The 24863-nt window shown below is 42.5% G+C and overlaps 1 protein-coding gene across 2 annotated transcripts; it reads right to left on the bottom strand.

The window, feature by feature from the left end:
- Positions 1 to 1613: 1613 nt before the first annotated feature.
- Positions 1614 to 23627, bottom strand: LOC121285258 (transmembrane protein 41A-like). 2 transcript variants are annotated; one of them, XM_041201644.1, is made up of 5 exons: positions 23363 to 23627; positions 12125 to 12278; positions 10583 to 10744; positions 4760 to 4898; positions 1614 to 3521 (listed from the first exon to the last, which is right to left on the bottom strand). In XM_041201644.1, the coding sequence occupies exons 1-5, from the start codon at positions 23509 to 23511 to the stop codon at positions 3298 to 3300; spliced, it is 828 nt and encodes a 275-aa protein (XP_041057578.1). In that variant the 5' UTR covers positions 23512 to 23627; the 3' UTR covers positions 1614 to 3297. The 2 variants fall into 2 exon arrangements, with proteins under 2 accessions (XP_041057578.1, XP_041057579.1); XM_041201645.1 differs by lacking the exon at positions 10583 to 10744.
- Between the last annotated feature and the right edge of the window lie 1236 nt (positions 23628 to 24863).

Consider the following 24863-nt stretch of genomic DNA (forward strand, 5'->3'; position numbering starts at 1 on the left):
GAAGACTGCTGGAAGATATTAATGAATGGATTTCCTATGGAGTGGGCAGCAAAGTGGCAAATGAACTTCAATCCAGAGAAGTGTGGGGAACAGAGGGGCAGACGCTGGAGCACGTTAACAGATCACTGAAGGTAGGACAAGTACACTAGGTGCTTAAAAGGCAGCATATTGGATATTTGCCTTTATTAAAGAGGCATAAAATACCAGAACAGTGGGATTATAGAACTGTATAAAAGACTGGACAGGCCACAGCTAGAACACTCTGCACATTTCTGGTCACTGCAATGCAGGAAGGGTGTGTTTGCAGTAGAGAAGGTATAGAACAAATTTGAGAGCATGTTGCTAGGAGTGGACAATTTTAGCTATGAGGAAAGATTGGAAAGGGTGGAACTGTTCTATTTGGAACAGAGGAAACCAAGGAGATTTAAATTGAGGTGTACAACATTTTGTGGGGCCTAGAAAGAGTAGATGGGAAGAACCTATTTCTGTCTGCCTGAAAGGGTGTTAGATATAGAATCAAAGAATGATTTATATAGTTCTTTTCACAACCACAGGACATCTCAATAAGTGCTTTACAGTTAATTAAGTACTTCTGAAGTGTAATCTCTGTTGTAATGTAAGAAAGCTATTTATTATCTTATACAACGTAAGCACCTCCTTCACTTTGACTTTTGCCCAAGAGGAGCAGCAGCAAATTTGTGGGAACACCATCACGCCAAATCTCACACCATCCAGACTTGGACATAGGTCACTTAGACATTGGTCATCAAGGCACTGCTGTAGAATTTCCAATCTGATACCTAATTATAACCTAACCCTCCTGGCAGGAATTGATGGAAACAACTCAGCTTCCTGTTTTACACCCTGCCCAATTTTCCATTGTAGTTACTGTAAAGTAAAATGAAACAAGCTAATTAATTAGACTGGCTGGATAAATCAAGGTTAAATTATATCTCCCCCCACCACACCCTGTGGGAGCAACATCACCATAAGGACTGCAACGGCCAACCACCACCTTTCTCAAGAGTATCAAGGGATGGACAAGAGCTATTGCCAGTGTCACACACATCCAATGATTAAAAACATAAGTCCCCAACATCATAACATGCAGTCAGTTTTCTTGATTCCAGCATGTCAGACACGATTTTAAATATTAAAAAAATCCTCAAATTCTACCCACGGGAAACAAGAATGTTTGAACTTTAAGACTTTCGAAGAGAGATTAAGACTGGTATTAAAGACTGATTAATTAAATAAATGCATTCAACATCTACAGAGAGGCCCAAGGCAAGCACAGGAAGCAAGAGACACTGGGAACTTTCAGATAGGCAGTGCTTATGCAATAACCCTGCATCTGTTTGCAAGATTTTTAAACAGGAAAGAAAATGGGTGGGTATGGGTAAATGTGGCAAGTCTGTCACCTCCAAGTCAAGCAACGCTCTATCTTGGACATGTATTGATGTTAACCTGCAGCATGGCTGATGGGCCTTTTGCAGATACAGGAGCAAAGGATCGAATTCAATAGGACGGCAAAATTCAAACAAATGGCTTCTGCAGCAAATCGAAGGTATGCAAGTGTTTTTCAAAGTTCCTTTGCAATGCACAGTGCTGTATTTTCTTGGGGGATGGGGGAGGACGGGGTCAAAGTAGTAAAAATTACCTTGCATTTTCCTCCCCCACTCACCCCTCAACCCCACGAAGTTTCCAGCTTTTCACATCCATTTCTGATCATTATCATGTGCTGGCTTCTCACCAACCCCCTTCCCTGGATATATTGAGTATTATCTTTAAAACAAAAATAGTTCTTTTTTTTAAAATTGCGTGGAGTATATTAGCAGCTGATTAGAGGATTAATGTCCTTATTTATTCTGGGCTATATGGGCTCAGGTAGTGCCTCAAAGCTAACTCCTGTTCACATATAGTTATACTGTTCCCATACTTCTTGTTGGTTTGGAACTCCCTCCCACTCAGCCTGGATTACGAAACACAAGTTGAACATCTACTATTAAAAGTCTTGTTGAACGATGCAAAATAAAATCATTCCTTTTTTTGGTTTACAGGCTTCATTTGCTTCAAGATACAATATTCGCAATCCCTTTAGCCTTAACCCACCTGCTTCTCACATGGCCCCTTTCACAACACCATGAATAATTGAGGCACTGGGAACCAGAGTGTGATGTTTGTCGTTAATCTGGCTGTAGACAGTAGCTGATGACATGACCCCTGCTGTCGCCTCTCCAGGATGCGAGCAGGGTCGACAGTCAAACAACTGCACTGCACATTCACACAAACGCATGCCTGCCTTCCTTCCAGTGCAAGTGATCTGCTTCAATACCAGCCAGTTCAGTGTCCAACGACTGTTCTTTTGATCTGACCACAGAAAGAGGCTAGAGGTTGGTCTTGTGAACATGCAGTACGGCTACAAAAATGCAGCAATGGCAACTTGAGCTTGAAGGAAAATCATGTGCCACAGCGAGCTTAGTTTTTCCACAGCAGGATATATAACAGTCAAGCCAAAGGAAAAATCGCCACAAGCAGTAGCTATTTATCTCAAGTCTCTGAGGTATTTGGCACTAGTGATCTCTCAACACCAGCTAAGGCTGGAAAGCTGGACAGAAAACGAATAGTGCCTCTTACGACCTCAGGGCATTCTAAAGTGCATTACAGCCAATGAAATACTTCTGATGTGAAGTTACTGTTGTAATGTAGAAAAGGGAGGACAGAGAAAAACTATAGATTGGCCTGTTAGCCCTGGTAACCCTTTAATTTCTATAGCCCCAAAATCCTGTTCTCCGCCCTGGGAGGACAGGTCACAACTTTTGCAATTTGCACCTAGACTGATTTGCATGAGTTGGGCCTTGAACAAGCAAGATCCATGTTCCTGACCAGCTGAGAACTTACTAGGTTTATAAAGAAAATAAATACCTAGTTTGTTTCTGCATTTACTGCCAAATTACAGTTTCTTTTAATTACCCGTAAAGAAAGACAACAACTCCACTCAGAAGTGACTGTCGGCTTAATAATCAAGTATGTGGCATCAGTTATGAATGGAGCATTAACAAGTGGACACCTACCAGCTTAGAGATGCGCTGCTACAGTCTGGGATTTACAGGGTGCACTTAACCTGAATGGGTAGCTTGTAGGCAGTGCTTTGAAGATTGTGGCACAGTTCAGATTCTACTGAACAGGAATCTACTATACAAATAAAACTCCAGATTTTAGAAAGAGTGTTTCTTCAGATTAAGAACATTTCATACAATAATAAAAATTTAAAAATCACAGACAAGTTAGTAGCGGTCATCTTGTTTTCCGGTCAGTGTCCAAATGCCCATTTTTGATCTTTCTGCCCAACTGCAGGTGCTGGTGACTGTAGTGCTTGATGATAGCTCCAGGGACAAGTGCCACCATGGCAATGACCAGCAGTTTCATGAGGATGGACCATGAAAACAGGTTATCCAGTGAAGAGATCTCAGAAAGGATGCAGCCAGTCTGCACACAGATGAAATTATAAGGAAGAAGACCTAAATAAAGGAAAGAAACTATTTGAAGTGCTTCCATTGTTAAAAATCAACAAATGTTCAAAATTTTCTTCTCCCTCTCTGAAAGAATGATTTCTTACTTGGGTACAGTTGCACAGGTACCCAACAAATATGAACAATGAGGCTGTAGGCTCTGACACGAAGACGAGGAGCACAGATCCAAACTTGAACCTTTCCTCGTCCAATGCACATAAACAAAGGGTAATAGACAGCAATCGGGAGCAGGAACATGAATGTAGAGCTTCCTCTGTCTGATCAAGCACCCACAGGTTAGATAAAGTGAAGTCCTCCCATCAAGCTGCCTTAACATTCCTAATATTTAGTGGTCAAGCGCAAAATTAACTTCATAAATCTGGGTTACAGGATAAACTGAACAGTTTTTCTAAACATATATTCACAGGACATGGGAAATGCTGGTAAGGAGACTTAGGTTGCCTGTTCCGTAGAGTCCTGAGGTGGGGTGATAGAGCTTCTCCTTGAACTGCTGCAGTAGAGAATTCCAAGACATTCCAAAAGGCTAATAAATGAACAGTGATATATGCTCGGATCAAAGTGATGCACAATTTGGAGTGGAATTCAGAGGCGCATAGCATCGTTACTATTGCCTTTGCTAGTGGCAGAGGGAAGTGCTACTGAAATTAGCTTAGCGAGTTGCTATTTGGGATCTGCTGGGCAGTGTAAAAGAGGCAAAAAAACAAAAACATTCAGGATGTTCAAAATGCAGCTGAATTACATAATTGGAGAGGTAAGATGACAGAAGGATGGGTGTCAATGGGAGGGAAGGCTTTGATGGCAGAGTAACAACAAAAAAATTTTAGTTACTGTAGATGTTGGCATACAAGTTGACCTTAGAAGCCTCAAAAAAATCCATCCAAAAAAAGGCCAATTTATATGCCGAGAATAAAACTGAACTGCCAGCCTGGGTATGAGTGGTCATCAGCAGCCAATGAAAAGATTGGGCAGTCTTAAGCTCCTGCACATCTTCTCAACACAGCCCATATTGCCTGATTGATCCCTTGCACCCAGTTACAAAGTACAAGTAAAACATGCATTTGTGGGGTGAAAAATTGAGGTTACAAATACAAATATAGCATGTCGCGGCTGAGAAGTGGGGGTTGACTTTTGCTGAGTACATGCAAAAACATTATTTTTTGAAAAATGGGGTTGTCTTATACACCGGGTCAACTTATATGCTGTGATTTACAGGAATCATGGCTTACCAATAACAATGGAGAAGAAGAACTGGGTGAGAGGAACATTGAGGATGGGAGATGTGATGTTTAGGAACCAGTTTGGAGTCATGGGAAAAAACCTGAGGAACAAGAGGAAGAAAAAGAGACTGTTCCTGTTCTCCTGCACCTGTAAATATAAAATTAGGAACAAAGGCAAAATTAAGGCTTCAACCTGGTCAAATAAAACCAGCACATCCAAATTAACAGTCAATATCAATGTCTAAATCAACATTTATCATCCTGTGCATGGCACCTACCCCTTGAATAGGTGTAAAATGCACATTGATAGAGTACTAACATATGAGGATAAACAAGTACTGACCAAACATCTGTTGCTGCCCAGAAATCAACAATAATGGTGAGACTGATATCAAAAACTCACTATGTGCAGGGATCACTATGTAAAGGAATCAAAGGATTCACTTTTTAAAAAAAAGCCAAAGTGAGAGTAGATATCAAAATTCCCTTTCCCTTTGAATTGCCCCTATTTAATTACCCCATTTCAATAAGTCCCAACTGAAAGTACCTGTATACAGATTTAAAGGTCCTGTATTATCTGCAATATTGCTCTGTACAGTATAAATATTCCTTGCTTACAATTTGATTACTAGTTTGCACTGCTTTATGCTGGAAGAGAGCAGCAGGAACCAGGGCTGCAGTGTGAAGTCAGAACAGAGAGCATGGTAGGAGCAAGGCTAAAATTTGGTTGTGAGAGATGAAAGATTAGGTTAAAGCAGTGTTACCGTTTAACTAACAGTGCTCCAGAATTAGAATAAGTTTCCAGCCACTATTAATAAAAAGACAACTGGCTTTAAATAAACTAAGGAAACAAGAGGCAGTTGATTTTATAAACTCATATATAAAGAACTTGTAGTGTACAACTTGCTTTGTGTTGCAAGTACAGTTGATACAGTTGACTGTATACAGAATATACTCTCATCCAATGAATTCCTTTAAAGCAGGACTGGTTTATGGAAGTGTTTGCTGGGAAACAGATAGACAGTAAAATATCTAAATAATGATTCACGTCCTTCCTAATCAGCTAATTCCTCTCCCATACCAAGATGTTAATTATTTACTATGATGAATTCCATGGATATCAGCATGAACCCAAAAGGAGTAAATGACCATGGGTGGCATCACGATCAAACCCAATTCCCATCTAAACTACTGTCCGGCAGGAAGTACGGAAATCGATCACTATCAGGAATGCTGGGCATTTTTCAATTCCATTCACCATGGGGCTGTTGAGGCCAACATTGCTACTCTGACCTACCCCAGATCAGATAACAGTGACTGGGGATCAATCCTGCAGCCTTTCTGGTCAATACGATTCAGCTACTCAATGCCCGAACCAGATGAGACATCTAGAATGCCAGTCAGCACTGATCAACATCAAACGGGTATCCTGCAGTCTTGTACTTTATTTCTCCAAGGGCAAAGAAGAATTCCACTTGCTTCCACCACTCTTCTCAGGTAGTGTATTCCAGATCTTCATTTCCCCTCTAGTCCTTTAGCCAGTTATTTTAAATCAGTGATCTCTGGTTACTGACTCAGTTGTCAGAAAAAACATTTTTTGTATACTTTCTCTCTTAAAAACCTTCAGTTTTGAATACCTCTATTACGTCTCCACTTACTTTCCTCAGCTCTAAGGAGATCAATCTTAGCTTCTCCAATCTCTCCCCATAACTCGCCACACAAGATCCTCATCCCTGGTATCATTCCTGTAAACCTCCTACAGGAAATCTTTAGAAGAGCAATTTAAACTCTTCTGTGAGTGGGCAAACATTTGGCAAATGGAGTATAATGTGGGAAAATCTGAAATTATCCATTTTGGCAGGAATAATAAAAAAGCATCTGATCTAAATGGTGAGAGATTGCAGAGTTCTGAGATTCAGAGGGATCTGGGTGTCCTAGTGCATGAATCATAAAAGGCTAGTATGCAGGTATAGCAAGTAATTAGGAAAGCTAATAGCTTGCTATTGTTTATTGTGAGGGGAATTGATAACAAATTATGTTTCACTTATACAGGGCACTGGTGAAACCATATCTAGGAGTACTGTGTACAGTACTGGCCTCCTTATTTAAGGAAGGGCGTAAATGCATTAGCAGTTCAGAGAAAGTTTAATAGACTAATACCAGAAATGGGTGGGTTGTATTACGAGGAAAGATTGGACAGGTTAGGCTTGCAACCACTGGAATTTAGAAAAGTAAGAGGTGACTTGATCGAAACCTTTAAGATCCTAAGGGGTCTTGACAGACTGGATGTAGAGAGGGTGTTTCCTCTTGCGGGAGAATCTGGAACTAGAGGTCACGGTTTAAAAATAAGGAGTTAAAAGGTTATCAAGAGGTAGGCAGGAACATGGAGTGGAGGTTACAATCAGATCAGCCATGATCTTATTGAATGGCAGAGCAGGCTCAGGGGGCCAAGTGGCCTACTCCTGCTCCCAATTCATATGTTTGTATGCAATCTAATACCATCCTTAACTTCCTCAGTAAGCCATGGAATATCTTTCTTGCTGAGAATTGATTTTTTTTTAAATGGAACATATCTTTGTTAACCATTTTGAATAGTTTATTTAATTGTCTCCCACTGCTTATTTATATTCACTTTTTAGATTTACCCAATCAACATTAGCCAGCTCTCCCCTTATACCTATACAATTGGTTTTAAGTTAAAGATTCTTCTTTGGGAGTATATTGCTTTCAAACTAAATATGAAATTCAAAAACATTATGATCACTTTTTCCCCAGCTGATCTTTTACTTGAGGTTATTAACCCTGTCTCATTACACAACACTAGATCTAAAAGAGTTTTGCCCCTAGGTGGTTCCACAACATATTGGTTCAAGGAAACTGCTGCAAAGGCATCCTACAAATTCATCTTCCAGGCAACCTTTACCCATTTGATTAGTCCAGTCTACATCAAGATTAAAGTCCCCCACAATTATCACATTAAACTTTGGAACAAGCTCCAATATTTGCTTAATGCATTGTCCAACTGTATGCCTACTGTTAGGGGAGCTGTAAACTACTCCCCCCAGCATTTTATGACCCTTGCTATTCTTAATCTTTACCACACTGATTCTACTTCCTGATCTTCTGAGCAAAATCCCTTTTCACCATTGTTTTTATGTCACTCTTTACTATCAGAGCTATTTCTCCATTCTGTCTACCTTTTACAAATGTTGTGTATCCTGGAATATTTATTTCCCAACCTTGTAGCCATGACTCTGTAATGGCGATTAGGTCCAAAATACTTATCGAAATGTGTGCCACCAGTGCACCTATCTTATTACAAATGCTTTGCACATTTAGATAAAGGGCCTTTAATTTTTTTTTACTACTATTATTTGCATGGACCTTGTTCAATGATGCATTAGTACTGTTAAACATACAGTCCCTTCCTGTTCCACTCTGCCTGTCTTTACCCAATTGCTACTGTTTATTGTCTAAACTTTCTCTGAACAGTATCCATCCCCACTTGAATTGCATCCTGCACCAAGGTGCCATAGTCAATTTGCGCATCCACATTGCAGTCCTTGTTCTCATCCACACAGCCAGCAAGTGCTTTGTACCTGTTTGTCAATGTCAAGGGCTGAGGTTCTTTGATTACAACATGCTAGATCCTCATACCTGCCTGATTCGCAGCCACACCCTCCAGTCCCTGACCATGGACCAAGTCTGACTCAACCTAAGGGGCATGACTGCCTCCTGGAACAAAGTGTCCAGGTAACACAATGTCTGCAAGTCAGACTCCAGCTGAGTATCCTGAGCTAAAGTTGCTCAAGGTGCAAACACTTAACTCATATATGGCTGTTCATTCCACAAACTCTAAATTTGCAGCCACAGCACACCACCAGCCCTGCCAACAATGTCTAACCTTAATTACTTTACTAGTTACTAATTTACTAAATTAAGAGCAAGCGATGGTCCCCAAGCTTGGAGACAAAATAAGAATATTCATCAGCTACTGGAGGTAAAACAAAAAGAAAACGCAGCACCTCCTTCTCCCTTCGCACCAAACTGACTTAGCACAGTTCACAAAGCACTGTGCTCTCATATCACTGTGTAGTAGCAAACGCATTCTAGTTACAGAGGGCTTACTATGCACACCCAAACCACAATGCTTCATCAGTTTCTTGCTACAGTAATTAACAATTATTCAGGCAATCAAATTTTCCAAACTCACTCCTTCAGGCATAAACCTTGTTGGGGTGGCCGGTTTTCTTGGGCAGCAGCACAGCCTGGATATTGGACAGGACCCCACCCTGGGTTATGGTGACCCCTCCCAGCAGCTTGTTGAGCTCCTCTTCATTGCGGATGGCGAGATGCAGGTGGTGGGGGTGGTGCCGGTCATCTTGTTGTCCCGAGCCGCTTTGCCGGCCAGCTTGAGAGTCAGCAGCCAAATAGATGGGGGCTCCAGCCCCGACACGCTCGGCAGTGACCCTTGCGCAGCAGCCAGTGAATACGGCCAATAGGGAACTGGAGACCAGCTCTGGAGGATCAAGTCTTGGCCTTGGCATGCCCTTTGCCTCCGGTTTTACTGCAGCCTGACATCTTACTGTTGCTCCTGCTGAAAATCTTAAACTTGTGGAAGTGGGAGTTAACTACCTTTCATCTTTCTTTGCAGTTTTAAAGTTCTAAGTCAGTCTAACTATTAATCCACGTCACAGCTTGAGAATTACAAACCAGCAAGATCCCTCCTCCTCCTCCTGTCCTGCTTGCGGTTACTTCTACCAGATCTGTTGCCATTGTATGTCACACTCATCATCTTGCACCATCCTTACACATCCACTATACCTTATCGGCAACCACTCTGACAAGCTTCATCCAACTACACGTAGCTTAACCCCTCATTCTGCTGCCAGAGAGATCCCACGCACCAAAATACCTATGTTGCATTAGGTTCACGAAGCGCACTATTCTTAGACCACTCTGTGCTTCGCCACTCTTTTATAGTATTTTTTCAGTACCTCAGTGATACCCTCTGCCTCCACAAGATGATCCTTTTTTTTGTCCCTAATCAGCTCCACTATTCCTTTAGCTCTCCTCTTCCAGAGACAGGTAGAGACAGAATCCAGGGCTGCAATGCTTAGAAAAAACAGGGAAGAGCCCAGGATATGCCACAGTACAATGCCACGGTCTAGTCTAGGAACATCGGGATATAAGAACAGAAGTAGGCTATTCAGCCCACTGAGTATGCTCCATCATTCAATTAGATCATGATTGATCATCTACCTCAATGCCACTTCCCCACACTATCTCCATATCCCTTGATGTCATTAGTCTCCAGAAGTCTATCAATTTCTGTCTTGAACATGCTCAATGATTGAGCTTCCACAGCCCCCTGGGGTAATTTCCCAACATTCACCAAACCTAGAAAGATTCTAGGTTCAACTTGGCTTATTAGGAGATAATTCAGCCCCTCAAATCTGCTCCACCATTCAATCAGATCATAGTCGATACGCACCTCAACTCCATATGCTAGCTGTTGCTCCATAATCCCACAATAAACTTACTTAAAAAAAAATCTGAGCCTTAAAAATTACAATCGTCCTCCAGCATTTCAGAGGAGTGAGCTCCAGGTCTCCAATTACCCATTGTGCAAAAAAATGTTCTTCTTGATTTCATTCCTAATAGCCTAAATCTAACTTTAAAATTGTGCTCCTTTGTTTTGGACCAAACAATATGGTTTCTCTGTAATAGCCTATCAAATTCCTTTTTTATTTTTGATTAGATCACACCTCAACTTTCTAAATTCAAAGGAACATTACCCAAGTTTATGCAACCTGTCCTCAATTTATTTACCTTTTGCTGTAAGATTGAGAGTCTCTCAGGAAATCGGTGCACTAGGAACTGTTTACCATACGTTTTGGAGAGCAGGAAGCAGAAGGTTGCTCCAACTGCTGTTAAAACACAGCACAAGGCAAGACCCAGCCATGGTCCAAATAATGCACCTGCTAATATATTCTATAAAAAGAAAAGGCGTGCATTAGTGAGGAACAAATTAACTATTTATATCCACACAAGAAACTTTCCAGAATAGCTAGAAAGTCTAGAGACAAGTAAGTGAAATGGAGAAAGGAAAACAGAAAATGCTGGAAATACACATCAGGTCTAAAGATCACCAACCTGAAATATTTCTATTTTTATTTCAGTTTTCTAGCACCCAGAGTATTTTGAAAGAAAAACACTGGGGAAGGCTGATAAGCTGAACAATGTCCTGACTGCACAGGTAACACCACCACCAGAGCAGAGAGCTTCGCAGATTCAAGTGCACTGATAACTTTCTACTCATGCAGGTAATCACAGCCAGGTGAAAGCAACTGGCAAAACTCACCATAACAGGGGAAAGTTAGACCACTCACAACAGCAATGCTGAAGATTAATGTAAAGCTGCAAAGACACAGGCTACAATTCTTGAAAAATACCACGGTGACACCAAGGTGGAGGGAGACAACTGCCCCTTAAGTCATGAATTAAAATGGTCCTGAAGTCTCAAGTGAACATAACTGAAAAGTTATTCAAAACAGAGCATCACTGCTCAACATACTGAGTGAGCAGCCTGTACTCATCAGTTTGGCACTAAGCCACACAGACCAGTTTGATCCCCAACCTGTGGTCAGTTAGCCGATTTCAGTCAAAATGGCAGCTGAAGCACTGCAACTGCCCTGCGCATTTCTGGGCTGTGGGGTTGGGGGGAGGGGAAGCAAGAAAACAAAAATCAACCAGGGTTTCCACTGCTGATTGGGCTTGTGTGCAAGGACATTGGGATGTTGATAGGATCACTATTGTCCTTTTTTGGATGCATTAAAGATAGCAAAAATAGCTTGGTCTCTCATAAGCAAACTGGCAGCTTGGCACCCAAATGTACTCAGTATTTACAGGAAAGTAATTCAGCAAAGGTCAGCAACTTTAGGAGGGGAATCATAGAATTTTGTAGCACAGAACATGGTCATTTGGTCTATTGCACCTGAGCCAGCTCTCTATCACATGGTAGAGGCCAATAGCACAGGTGCATTTAAGGGGAAATATATGACGGAAAAAGAAATGCAAGTCTTTGCTGATATACTAAGCTGAAATAGGGTGGGAAGAGGCTCACATCCAGCATAAACTCTGGCACAGGCCAGTTATAGTGCCAATTTCTGTGCAAAAATACAATGTAATTAAGCTAGTGCTTAGTTTTTTTTTCTGAAACAGTAACAGCCTCCAGCCATACCTTCATTAAAGTATTCTTTATTTTTGCATTGGCAAAATGCTTCATGAATAACTTCCAAAGAATTAATCATATTTACACATTTAAAAAAAAGCAACACCCAATAGCCCAGGACATTGGTACTCAATACTTGCCAGGAAGGAGGAGCCAGGGATTGCAAAAGTCTGTTTGTAGAGATATGCACTGCAAAAGAGCAGCAATACATAACCAGTGTGCTGAGCTCTGTAGGAATGCAACAAGCCAGCAATTGCTCGCAGCTCTTCCAAGTCAGATGGAAATGTCAGTGACCTGCAGATAGCAAAATAAAAGAGCGAGATTATCACTGAAAAATGAGACTACAGCTGAATCAGATTCATATACAAGTGATACAGATGTAAATTCAACTAAGCAAATTTTTTTTCATTCATTCATAGGATGTGTGCATCACTGGCTAGGCCAGCATTTATTGCCCATCCCTAATTGCCCTTGAGGTGGTGAGCTGCCTTCTTGAATCACTGCAGCCTTGCATGTGTTGTTTTCGACCAGCAGCAGTGAAGGAACAGTAATATATTTCCAAGTCAGGATGGTGAGCAACTTGGAGGGGAACTGCCAGGTGGTGGTATTCCCATGTATCGGCTGCCCTTGTTCTTCTAGATGGGTAGCAATTGCGGGTTTGGAAGGTGCTGTTTAAGATCCCCTCCAGTGCAGCTTGTGGATAGTACACACTGCTGCCACTGTGCGTCGGTGCTGGAGGGAGTGAATATTTGTGGATGGGGTGCTAAGATTCTTGCATGTTGGAGCTGTACTCATCCAGGCAAGTGGAGTGTGTTCCATCACACTCCTGACTTGTGCCTTGTAGATGGTGGACAAGCTCTGGGAGTCAGGTGGTGAGTTACTCACCACAGGATTCCAAGCCTCTGACCTGTTCTTGTAGCCACAGTATTTTTATGACTAGTCCAGTTCAGTTTCAGGTCAATGGTAACCCCCAGGATGTTGATGGAGGAGGATTCATTGATGGTAATGCCGGTGAACATCAAGGGACGATGGCTCATTTCTCTCTCTTTGGAGATGGTCATTGCCTGGCACTTGTGTAGCACAAATGTAACTTGCCACTGGTCAGCTTAAGCCAGGATATTGACCAGGTCTTGCTGCATTTGGACATGGACTGCTTCAGTAGCGAGGAGTTGAGAATGCTGAACATGGTGCAATCATGAAGATGGTTGGGCCGAGGACTCTACTCTGAGGAACTCCTGCAGTGATGCCCTGGAACTGAGATGATTGACCTCCAACAACGACAACCATCTTCCTTTGTGCTAGGTATGACTCCAACCAGCAGAAAGATTTCCCTGATGCCCATTGACTCGTTTTGCTAAGCTCCTTGATGTCACACTCAGTCAAATGCTGCCTTGATATCAAGGGCAGTCACTTTCACCCCACCTCTGGAGTTCAGCTCTTTTGTCCATGTTTGAACCAAGGCTGTAATGAGGTCAGGAGCTGAGTGACCCTGCTGGAACCCAAACTGAACATCAGTGAGCAGGTCATTGCTAAGCAAGTGACGCTTGATAGCACTATTAATAACTCCTTCCATCACTTCACTGATGGAGAGTAGACTGGTGGGGCAGTAATTGGCTGGGTTGGATTTGTCCTGCTTTTTGTGTACAGGACATACCTGGGCAATTTTCCACATTGCCAGGTAGATGCCAGTGTTGTAGCTGTACTGGAACAGCTTGGCTAGGGGCGCAGCAAGTTCTGGAACACAAGTATTCAGTACTATTGCCGGAATATTGTCAGGGCCCACAGCCTTTGCAGAATCCAGTGCCTTCAGCTTTTTCTTGATATCATGTGGAGTGAACCGGATTGGCTGCAGACTGGCATCTGCGATGCTGGGGACCTCCGGAGGAGGCCGAGATGGATCTTCCACTCAGCACTTCTGGCTGAAGATTGTTGTGAATTCTTTGGCCTTATCTTTTGCACTGATGTGCTGGACTCCCCCATCATTGAGGATGGGTATATTTGTGCAGCTTCCTCCCAATTGTTTAATTATTCACTACCATTCATGACTGGATGTGGCAGGACTGCAGGGTTTAGATCTGATCCACTGGCTATGGAATCGCTTAGCTCTCTCTATTGCCATGATGGGATTCAAACCCAGGTCCTCAGGGCATTACTCTGGGTCTCTGGATTACTAGTCCAGTGACAATACCACTATACCACCACCTTCCCATTTAACTAAGGGAAGTGTATAATTTTCTATAAATATTTATTTGAACAAAGACGAAGAGTAAAAACCCATAGTGCAGAAAAGCATCAAGGTTGTAAACAAGTAAACAAGCTTGGTTTTTAAAGGTCTGAACATTGCAGCAAATGAGGTGCAGAGTGCCATATGTCTGAAGTCTTGGGAAAGAATGGGGTTCCTAGCAAGCCGCTAAGTTGTAACAGACAGCTACAAAGTTACAAAAAAAGGAATGAAACCGGACGGACCAGCTGGCATCGACCTAGGCACCGGAAATGACAATGCAATCTCAGCCCTGTCAACCCTGCAAAGTCCTCCTACTAACATCTTGAGGCTAGTGCCAAAATTGGGAGGCTAGTCAAGCAACAGCATAACATAATCATCCTCAAGGCTCCTTAGATAACACCTTCCAAACCCACACCACTACCACCTAGAAGGACAAGGGCAGCAGACAGATGGGAACACCATCACCTGGAAGTTCCCCTCCAAGTCACTCAGCATCTTGACTTGGAAATATATCACTGTTCCTTCGCTGACATTGGGTCAAAATCCCTTCCCAACAGCACTGTGGGTGCACCTACACCACATGGATTGCAGCGGTTCAAGAAGGCAGCTCACCACCACCTTCTCAAGGGCAACTAGGGATGGGCAATAAATGCTGGGCCGGCCAGCCAGCGAAGCCCACATCCTGTGAATGAATAACAAAAAGAAAAAATGGGGTGCAGGAATAGAGGGACCTGGAGGTATATGTGCACAAATCATTTAAGGTGGCAAGGCAGGTTGAGAAAGTGGTTAATAAGGCATACAGGACCCTGGGCTTTATAAATAGAGGCATACAGTACAAAAGCAAGGTAATGGTGAATCTGGTTCAGCCTCAATAGGTGTATCACATCCAGTTCTGGGCAACACATTTTGGGAAGGTGAAGGCATTAGAGAGGGTGTAGAAGAGATTTGTGAGAATGGTTCCAGGAATGAGGGAGTTCAGTTACATGGAGAGATTGGGAATTCTGGAAACTTGATAGCAGATTTGATGGAGGTTTTCAAAACCGTGAGGGGTCTGGACAGAGTAGTTGGAGAGAAACTGTTCCCATTGGTGAGTGGGGCTCAAACCAGAGGACACCAATTTAAAGTGAATCACAAAGGAACTTGAGGCAATTTGAGAAAACTATTTTTTATATTCAGCAAGTGAGATGATCTGGAATGCACTGCCTAAGGGTGTGATGGAAGCAGATTCAATCTTGGCTTTCAAAAGGGAATTGGATAATAACCTGAAGAAAATTTGCAGAGCTATGGGGAAAGGGCAGGAGATAGAACTAATCGACTTGCTCTGGCTGTGAATCAACATGGACCCAATGGATCAAATGGTCTCCTGTTTTGTAACCATTCTATGACTAAGAGAGAGGTAATCTTGGAACGGGGGTTGAGGTTAGGGGAATAGGGGTGGGGAGGGAATAGGGCATGTTGAATGTAGGCACACAGCAGTTAATACAGTGGTATGGATACAAAAATTTAGTCAATCAGAATTTTTCTGCAATAAAAAAAAGTGTTGGAAATACTCAGGAGGCCTGGCAGCATCTATAGAGAGAGAAAACTTCTCAAGTTGAATATGACTCTTCTTCAGTGTTAGAGTGTAGCAGACAAAGTAAACAGCCAAGATTTGTAAAAGAATGTATAGAATGAGCTCACTTTATCAGATTCTAGCCCATTGAAACTTCAGATTTCATTGAATCATAAGAATGACCTACTCCTGCTCCTCATTCGCAATTTCGTAATTTTAATATTCTTTCTACGTCAGTGTTAACTCTTCCCTGGAGCTATCTATTCTGACCTATTTCTCTGCTGTTACCCTACACACTAAAATGTTTTAATTTACTCTCCAGTTCAAATTAGGAGCTTCAATTGGCACCTGCACTTAATCACTAACATCTCATTTTAGACTTTCAATGTTAACACTCACTTTGTGCCCATGTTCTACTTATCAGGAAAGATAAACAGGCTGAGTCTCTTTTCAGTTGGAAAGAGAAGGCTGAGCCTCTGAAGACTGGCATAATAGTGGACTTTAAAATTCATAAAGGTTTAGACACAGTGTTTCCACTTTTGGGGAAAAGCAAAACAAGAGGCCACAGTACAGTATGAGACAGTCATCAAGAAATCCCTGAGGGAATCCATTTTCCAGTGGATTTTTACTGCTTGGGCCAGGGAGCCCAGGGTTCGGACGCCTTCTTGAAAGCATTAGTTTCAAGTTAGAGAACTTGCTTTAACATGAAGGCGTCTCCCACCACGAGCAACCAGAATGTACCAGCTCAAAAGCCAAAGACCTATCTTGGGCAAAGGATGAGCTACTCTCAAAAGCACTCTCCAACAGGAACCCTACAAGAAAACCACCTCATGGACCACTCCAGCCATCGAGCAAATTGTGGCTGTGGCCATCAAAGTGAGAACATCGCTCTCACACTGAACTCTTGTCCTGAAATCTGTATTCCACACTCGATCAGCTGAAGCTGTTGATTGGATTGTTAACCTTGACATCGAATTATAACTGCTTCCCCAGCCAAATGAAATATATACCAAGAAATCAAAGTGGGAATTCAGAAGAAACTCATTTGGGAATGGGAAGAATGTGGATCTCACTATCATTGGGAGTGGTTGATGCGAACGGAATGGAACCATTTAAGGGGAAGCTAGTTAAACATACAGGGGAGAAGGGGATAGTTGATTATGCTGATACTTAGATGAGGAAGAATGGGAGAAGGGTCAAGTTCAGCATAAACATCGGTATGGACTGGTTGGGCCAAGTGGCCTGTTTCTGGCTCTCTGTATCCCATGTTATTCTATGTTACCGGTTTACCAAACAGCAGAAATAGTCTTTCACCATTCACTTTCTCAAACTGCTTCTCAGCCATCTCTGCTTCATGGACAAGATGCAGTTTTATTATGCCTTTAATTATTACCTCTCATTTCTGTTTTCATTGCATCTGTCCATGACTCGTTATTTCCACGTTATTGAAGATTGGACATAATACTCCACACAGATTCTGGTGATTGTATGTGCAGCCAAATAAGCATCTTGTAGATATATATTCAAACCTTTACTTCCTTCCTTTTATAGTCAATGTCCAAATGGGTAAAACCTCAAAATCTACTTACCCTTAAAGTTTTTAAAGAGTTGTGGGTCTATATTTTTAGATCTCTCATTCTCTCCCCGAGGTTATATTACTAATCCTGGTTCTTATTTCCCAAAAGGTGTTTCTCTTTGATTTACTGTGAACTGCATTTAACTGTCCAATCCCTAAATTATCTACATCCTTCCGCATCCTGCCACATTCTTCTTCTCAATTTGCTATACCTTCTAATTTTGATTAGTCAACAAATTTTGATTATCCCAATCTGTTTACTTACACATGTAGAAAGTAAGTGACAGATTGTCTAGAACAGGTTGATAGCTTTATCTTGCTAATGCAAAAGAAAACAACATTTATTTAGCACTTCTAACGTAGCAAAACATCTCCAGGCGCTTAAGAAGATTATCAATAAACTTTTCTTCTAACACTGAGCCACAGGAGTAGATATCAGGACAGATGAGCAAAAGCTTGATCAGAGGTATGTCTTAAGGAGCATCTCAAAGGGGTAGAGTGGTTTAGAGAAGGAATTCCAGTATTTTGGATCAAGCCAACAGAAAGCATGGCTGCTAATGAGCAGTGATTAAAATCAGGGATGCACAAGAGGTCAGAATTAGAGGAGCACAGATATCTCAATGGCTTGTAGGGCTGGAGGCAGTTACCAGGAGAGGAGGGCTGAGGCCATTCAGGGGTTTGAAAACAAGAATGAGGATTTTAAAATCGAGGCATTGCAATGCCAGGAGCCAGTGTTTTTTTTTAAACTTATTATCCATTCATAGGATGTGGGCATCGCTGGCTAGGCCAATATTTCGGAGGTGGTTTAATAGATTGGTACCTGGAACCAGTGGGCTGTCTTATGAGGAAAGGTTAGCCAGACTGGGCTTGTTTCCACTGGAGTTTAGAAGAGTGATTTGACGAAAGTATAAAAGATCCTGATTGGTCTCGACAAGGTGGACATGGAAATTATGTTTCCTCTTGTGGGTGAGTCCAGAACTAGGGGACACTGTTTGAAAATTAGGGGGTGCCCTTTTAGGACAAAGATGAAGAAAAATGTTTTCTAAGGGTTGTGCGGCTTTAGAACACATTGCCTCAGAATGCAGTGGAGGCGGGGTTATTGAATATTTTAAGACGGAGGTAGATAGATGCTTGTTAGGCAAGGGAATCAAGGTTAACAGGCGTGGATAAGAATGGAATCTGGAATTAGTAATACAGACAGATCAAGCACGATCTTGTAAAATGGCAGAGCATGCTCAACTTGAATGGTCTACTTCTGCTACTATTTAGTATGTATTTATTGTACCGTCCCTAATTGCCCTTGAGAAAGTGGTGTTGAGCCACCTTCTTGAACTGCTGCAGTCCATGTGCTGTAGGAACACTCAGTACTGTTAGGAAGGATTTTGACCCATTGACAGTGAAGAACGGCTTGAAGATTTCATGCCTCGCACCGGGAAGCCCTTGCTTAGATCACTAGATGAACAACTGCCTTTTCATTCCCTCTTGCTTGGTTCACTAGACTAAAACTGCCTGCTCACAATCCTTCCTTCCCAACCATAATCCTCAGTAACACTGAACGCTGCTAACAAACCTTGATTCCCAGAGTTCATGGTGCATTTTGATGTTAAACTCCTTCTAATCCCAGGGTCCATTTGCCATTGGGTTGTGCTGGACGTCCTGATCAGTTAGCATATGTAAATCTGAAGTATTCAGGCACACACCCCTCTGAAGCAGTGAGGTAGTAAGGGGAAGATGTGTTTGGTGGTGGCATCACCGTCAGCATTCCATAAGGACCGTTCCCACCGTGACACCCTGGTCCACTCCTCCATCACACCCAACTTCTCATCCCCCTTCTAATGCAATTGCAGAAGGTGCAACATCTGCCCCTTTACCTCCTCCCTCCTCACCATCCAAGGCCCTAAACATCTCCTTTCCAGTGAAGCAGCACTTCACTTGCACCTCCTTCAATTTGGTCTACTGTATTCGCTGCTCTCAACGTGGTCTCCTCTACACTGGGGAGACTAAATGCAGACTGGGTGACCACTTTGCAGAACACCTTCACACAGTCTGCAAGCATGACCATTCCTATTGCTTGCCATTTCAACACACCATCCTGCTCTCATGCCCACATGTCTGTCCTTGGCCTGCTGCAACATTCTAGTGAAACCCAGCACCTCATCTTCCAATTAGGCGCTTTACAGCCTTCTGAACTTAACATTGAGTTCAGCAACTTCAGACCATGAACTCTCTCCTTAATCTTTGCCCCTTTTTTAATCCATTTAATTGTTTTCCTTAATTTTTTCCCCCAATGCCCCCCCATAGGACTGCCGCTTGTTCTTATGTTTTGCTTTCACAAAGTGCTGACCCTTGTTCTGCTATTAACACATTCTATCTTACCTTTGTCACTATCCAGAACCTTCTTTAGTATTTAACACTACCATTAACGCTCCCTTTGTTCTATGCCCATGACATCTTTGTCAAATTTCTCCTTAGCTCCTACCTATTTCTGACCTTCTCTTTTGCTCCACAGTTTAAAATTGATCACATTTCTACTTCTCTTAACTCTGAAGAGTCATATGGACTCAAAACATTAACTCTGTTTCTCTCTCCACAGATGCTACCAGGCCTGCTAAGTTTTGCAGCATTTTCTGTTTTTAATGGTTTGAGTTAAGACAGGAGCTTTTGAATGAGGACACATTTGTGTTGGGTGGATGATGGGAGGCTGGCCAGAAGAGCATTTGAGTAGTAAAGTCTAGAGACAAAGTCATGGATGAAGATTTCAGCAGCAGGCGAGCTAAGGCAGGGGCAGAGTTGGACAATGTAATATAGGTGGAAGTAGCCAGGCTTAGTGATAGAGCAGGTAAGTGGGTAGCAAGCTCACTTGATCAACAATGGAAAACATTTAAAAGTGCTCAGAGTGCAGGAAAATAAATTCTGCTAAATGGAAAAGCAAAACTAAACACTAGTGGGACTCATGGATGAATAAAGACATAAGGGAACAATTGGGGCTTAGGAAATAGGCACACATTAAGTACATAGCAGAGAAGCACATAACATGAAGAGATTAGGAGAGAGTCAAAAGAACAATTAAGGCAGCAAAAAGGAGCTATGAAATTACATCATCAAGGAACATGAAACAAAAGAGTAAAATATTTTACAAACACAATTAAAAAAAAGGTTGTGATGGGAATATGACCATTGATAAGCAGTGTGGCAAATCAGCGACAGAGGAGGAAGTCAATGGAGGTTGTAGTGAGATAGTTCTAGATGTTGTAAGCATGAAACCTGTTGTGTTTTTGGATGACGTCTCCGAGGGGCAACATGTAGATGAGAAATAGGAGATGGCTAAGGGCTGATCGTTGGAAACATACACTTACTATTACTTTCTGCCTTGTCTCCTTAGCCATCCCTTTATTTCATACTTTAAATACGTTATCTTTAACAATTTGCCCTTTTCTTTGCATATTTAGCAGAGTGAAATGCCCCAAAGGCCTTTACAGGAGCACTATCAAACAAAAAGCCAGGTAGAGACAATAGGACAGGTGACCAAAAGCTTGATCAAAGAGTTAGGTTTTAAGAAGAACTTTAATGAACCTTAATCCTTATACTCTACTGCATCTGAAAATCCAAAATCAATGAGGGGGCCTCTCAGCTTTGATGCTTGCCTGATACTCTGCAATACACTGGGTTTGGCTGGTTCAGTCTGTCATCAGGAGTTATATCTGCAGGACAGTGAGGCATTTCACATCAGATTACAAGTCTAGTGAAGCTATGCTAAGAGTCTAAAATGTACTAGCCAGATCTCACAGCAATTAGTGGCAGCAAAAAGGAAGAACAAACTCACATTTACATAGCAGCTGTCTCAATCTCCAGATATTCCAAAACACTTTACAGCCAATAAATACTTCAGAATGTGCAATATCAAAATACTTAGCCTAGCAGGTTCTCAAGACTCTTTACGGAGGAGAAATGATGACTGAGCGGTATTAGAGGAATTAGAAGACGTAACAAAAGACTTCATTTTAAGAAATAACTAGGCAGATGAGTTTAGGGAAGAGCCAAAACTGCTGAAGGCTCTACCAAGGCAATAGAATGGAAGGTGCAGTGAGAGATCCACAGATCATCAAAATAGTCCTATCCAAACTTCCCAATCACTGCTGTCCTTCCTGATCTGTCAATTCCTTTCCCTCAAATGCATTGAATTTAAAATCACCTTTGTTAACAAATCCCTTCCTGTGCTCCCCCTACCCATTTCATCAAAATCTCTCACCAAAAAAAGACAGGACTATTTTAGCACATGCACCTGCATCCACCAATACTGGATCCCAGTGTGCTAATTGACAGGCCTGTGCAGTACTGTACCCCAGTGCTATACTGTGGTCAACCTTTGTAGTAGTGCACCCCTCAGGCTGGCATACCAATGCTGGACTTTTGTGCTCTGCTTTCCTGACGTAACTCAAGTCTGGAAGGACAAAGTCTATGAACTAATTTGCCAACTTGCAAGTTTCAGTTCAAAGATACAAAGGATAAAGATATGCGCATAATGATGATTGCACATTACTGAAGTAACAATATAGTTTCTAGGCAAAAACATGCATGAAGTTATTTCTAGTGATTTTACAGTGATGGGGGTAGGGGGCAGGAAATGAAAACAACTAATTGTTGGAAAGAGACTTTAGCTTCATCAGCACATGAAATAAGAAAAGACAAGTTCTAATAAAGGATCTTTATTTAAAACATTGAATTTTTCTTTTCTCAGACACTGAAGGATCTACTGTATTTACCCAGCATTTTGAAACTGCTGGTTTTGAGCCTTAGGAAACTGAGGTAATTCCAGTTTAAACAGTTTCACAGTAAGTTGTAATAAATGTGAGTTTGCAGACCTGGCCCACTGCTCACTCTTATTTTGAAGAGTGACATAACCCAACTTTTTTTTTTCACCCCCTGAGGTAGTGAAGTAGAGTGTGCCTGGATACTTCAGATGTACATATGCTAACTGGTCAGGATGTCCAGCTCAACCCAATAACAAATGGACCCTCGGATTCAAAGGAGTTTAACATCAAAATGCATCACGAGCTCTGGGAAACAAGGTTCATTAGTAGTGCTCAGTGTTACTGAAGATTGGAGTTGGGAGGGAAGGAATGAGAGGTGTTGGATATCATCAAAAATATTGGAAAATATGTACTTAATACTGAGAGAAACTCCAATTTTCTTTCCAAGCACCTGAAACTTCACAGCACATTGGAACAGAGAACATTGAGAGATTTGACAGAGTAGAGAAATTCTATTTCCTCTAGCAAATAGGTCAACACCCAGAGGTGACTGATTTAAAATCAGTGACAAAAAATTTAGAGAGAAAAGGAGATTTTTTTAATTACAGTTGTTGAACACTACTCGAAAAGGTGCTGGAAGTTGATACCATAAATAATCTTAAAAATGAGTTGGCCATGTACTTGGAGTATGAGTAATTGAATACAGTTAGAGAGAAAAAGCAGGGGGTGTGGGAATTAAAGAGAACTGTTCCTTCAAAGAACCAGCTGAGGCAAGAACGGCCAAAAGGTCTCCTTCTGTGCTGTAAGTTTACATGATTCCAAATCGCTTTCCGGCAACTTGCAGCTTTTTAAATCCCTATTTTGGTGCCACACAGAAGTGGATGGTGAATTCAGTGTCACTTTCATCTCATTGGGATGGAAAAAGATCCCATAGTACCATTTCGTTGAGTCTACGGACTGACTCAATGCAGATCGTTTATTTCATGATGAGGGGAGCTTGCTGTATGCAGACCAGCTACCGCTTTTCCTGAAGCGAGGACATTCTGGGGTTCCAAAACAAAACCAAAAACCTGTTTTTGTTTTGGATTTCCAGCATCCGCAGTTCTTGGCTTTTATCGACATTCTGGGGTTACTGGGTGAAGTGGAGCCTGAAGCTGGGGCCTTCCCTTCAATACCGACAGCCCTCACCACAGCCTCGCCATTATAAATGAAAGAGTTGCACCAGATGCCGGTGCTCCGGGTGATCCCTCTGCCTTCCGGGGCCGCGGCCTTTACCTGAGTTCCTGCCTTTCCTCCTCCTCCTCGGAGTCGCTCAGAGGTTCCCGGCCGTGCACTGCATAAGGCAGATTGGTCGACAGCACGTACAAATAGGCCGTAGCAGCGCCGAATATTACCAACAAGCCAACTGGAGACTTGGTCGACATGAACCCGGGCGCTCAGTGAAGCCTGAAACGGCAGCGTGGACAGCAGCTGAGGGGGAACTGCTAATACAAACGTGTCCGAAGCCGGCGCCGTAGGATCTGTGTGCGCACGCGCGCACCCTGCTCGTCACCTGACCCAGAGCGCGCGCCCAGCCAGCAACGTCACAATGGTCCGGGTGTCATGGCAACCGCCGCCGGGGCGAAGCCAAGGCTAAGGCACGTGTCCCCGTAATGCCAGAATCCCGCTTCACGGCCCAACACCGCCCCCCTCCCCTCGCCTGAATACAACAAATTCAATGTCCCTGACAGCATCCTAGCTGGAGTACTGAAGACTGGTGTCTTGAAGTAGCGGTATCCCTAGCCAAGTCACATTAGTACAGCTGGACCCTGGCTTCTATCGACAATGTGAAAAATTGCCGAGGTATGTCCTGCCCACAAAAAGGAGGGCAAATCCATTCCAGCAAATTACTGCCCCATCAATCTAATCTCCATCACTAGCAAAGTGATGGAAGGTGTTGTCAGCAGTGCTATGAAATGGTAATTACTGAACAGTGACCCTTACTCGACAATATGCTGCTTACAGATCAAAAACAGAATTACCTGGAAACTCAGCAGGTCTGGCAGCATCGGCAGAGAAGAAAAGAGTTGACGTTTCGAGTTCTCATGACCCTTCAGCAGAACTGAGTGAATCGTAGGAAAGGAGTGAAATATATTCGTTTAGACAATATCACCAACACCTCTGTGTTCTTTTGTTCTTTTGTCTGTAACATCTTTTGATTATCTGCTCCTATCACTGCTTGCTTGTCCCTACAACCACAACCCCCCCTTCCACTTCTCTCCTGCCAACCCCCACCCACCCCCCCCCCCCCCCCGACCTTAAACCAGCTTATATTCCACCCCTCTCCTTGGATTCACCTAGTTCTGTTGAAGGGTCATGAGGACTCGAAACATCAACTCTTTTCTTCTCCGCCGATGCTGCCAGACCTGCTGAGTTTTTCCAGGTAATTCTGTTTTTGTTTTGGATTTCCAGCATCCGCAGTTATTTCTTTTTATCTCTGTGTTTAATTGACTACTACTCCTCTTCAAGAAATGCCTACCTTGAAGAAGTTTTGTTCGTCCCTGCGACAAGATTTCCATATCTCTCTTTTGCCTTGTTCACCTTCATTGCTTTCCATTTCTCTCCTGGTGTTTGACAAGGTGTTTACTAAAACCTGCTTTCACAGCCATATCTCCTTTCTCAGTGACTGTCTCCATCTCCGACTTACCCCACGTGGATTTCAACTGAAATTCCACCCCTCATGTTTCGAACCCACCCAGGATTACAGGTATCTCCGGGACATAAAACATTTCTCGGA

This window comes from Carcharodon carcharias, chromosome 12 (genome assembly GCF_017639515.1).
Source record: "Carcharodon carcharias isolate sCarCar2 chromosome 12, sCarCar2.pri, whole genome shotgun sequence".
NCBI lineage: Eukaryota > Metazoa > Chordata > Chondrichthyes > Lamniformes > Lamnidae > Carcharodon > Carcharodon carcharias.

What these genes read in the sequence shown, in the direction of transcription:
- LOC121285258 (XM_041201644.1), bottom strand. Translation starts at nt 23,511, where the DNA reads ATGTCGACCAAGTCTCCAGTTGGCTTGTTGGTAATATTCGGCGCTGCT. An exon ending in GAGGAAAGGCAGGAACTCAG is followed by an intron (nt 12,279 to 23,362) that starts GTAAAGGCCGCG and finishes TGCTATCTGCAG; the next exon opens with GTCACTGACATTTCCATCTG. An exon ending in TCTCAATCTTACAGCAAAAG is followed by an intron (nt 4,899 to 10,582) that starts GTAAATAAATTG and finishes TTATATTTACAG; the next exon opens with GTGCAGGAGAACAGGAACAG.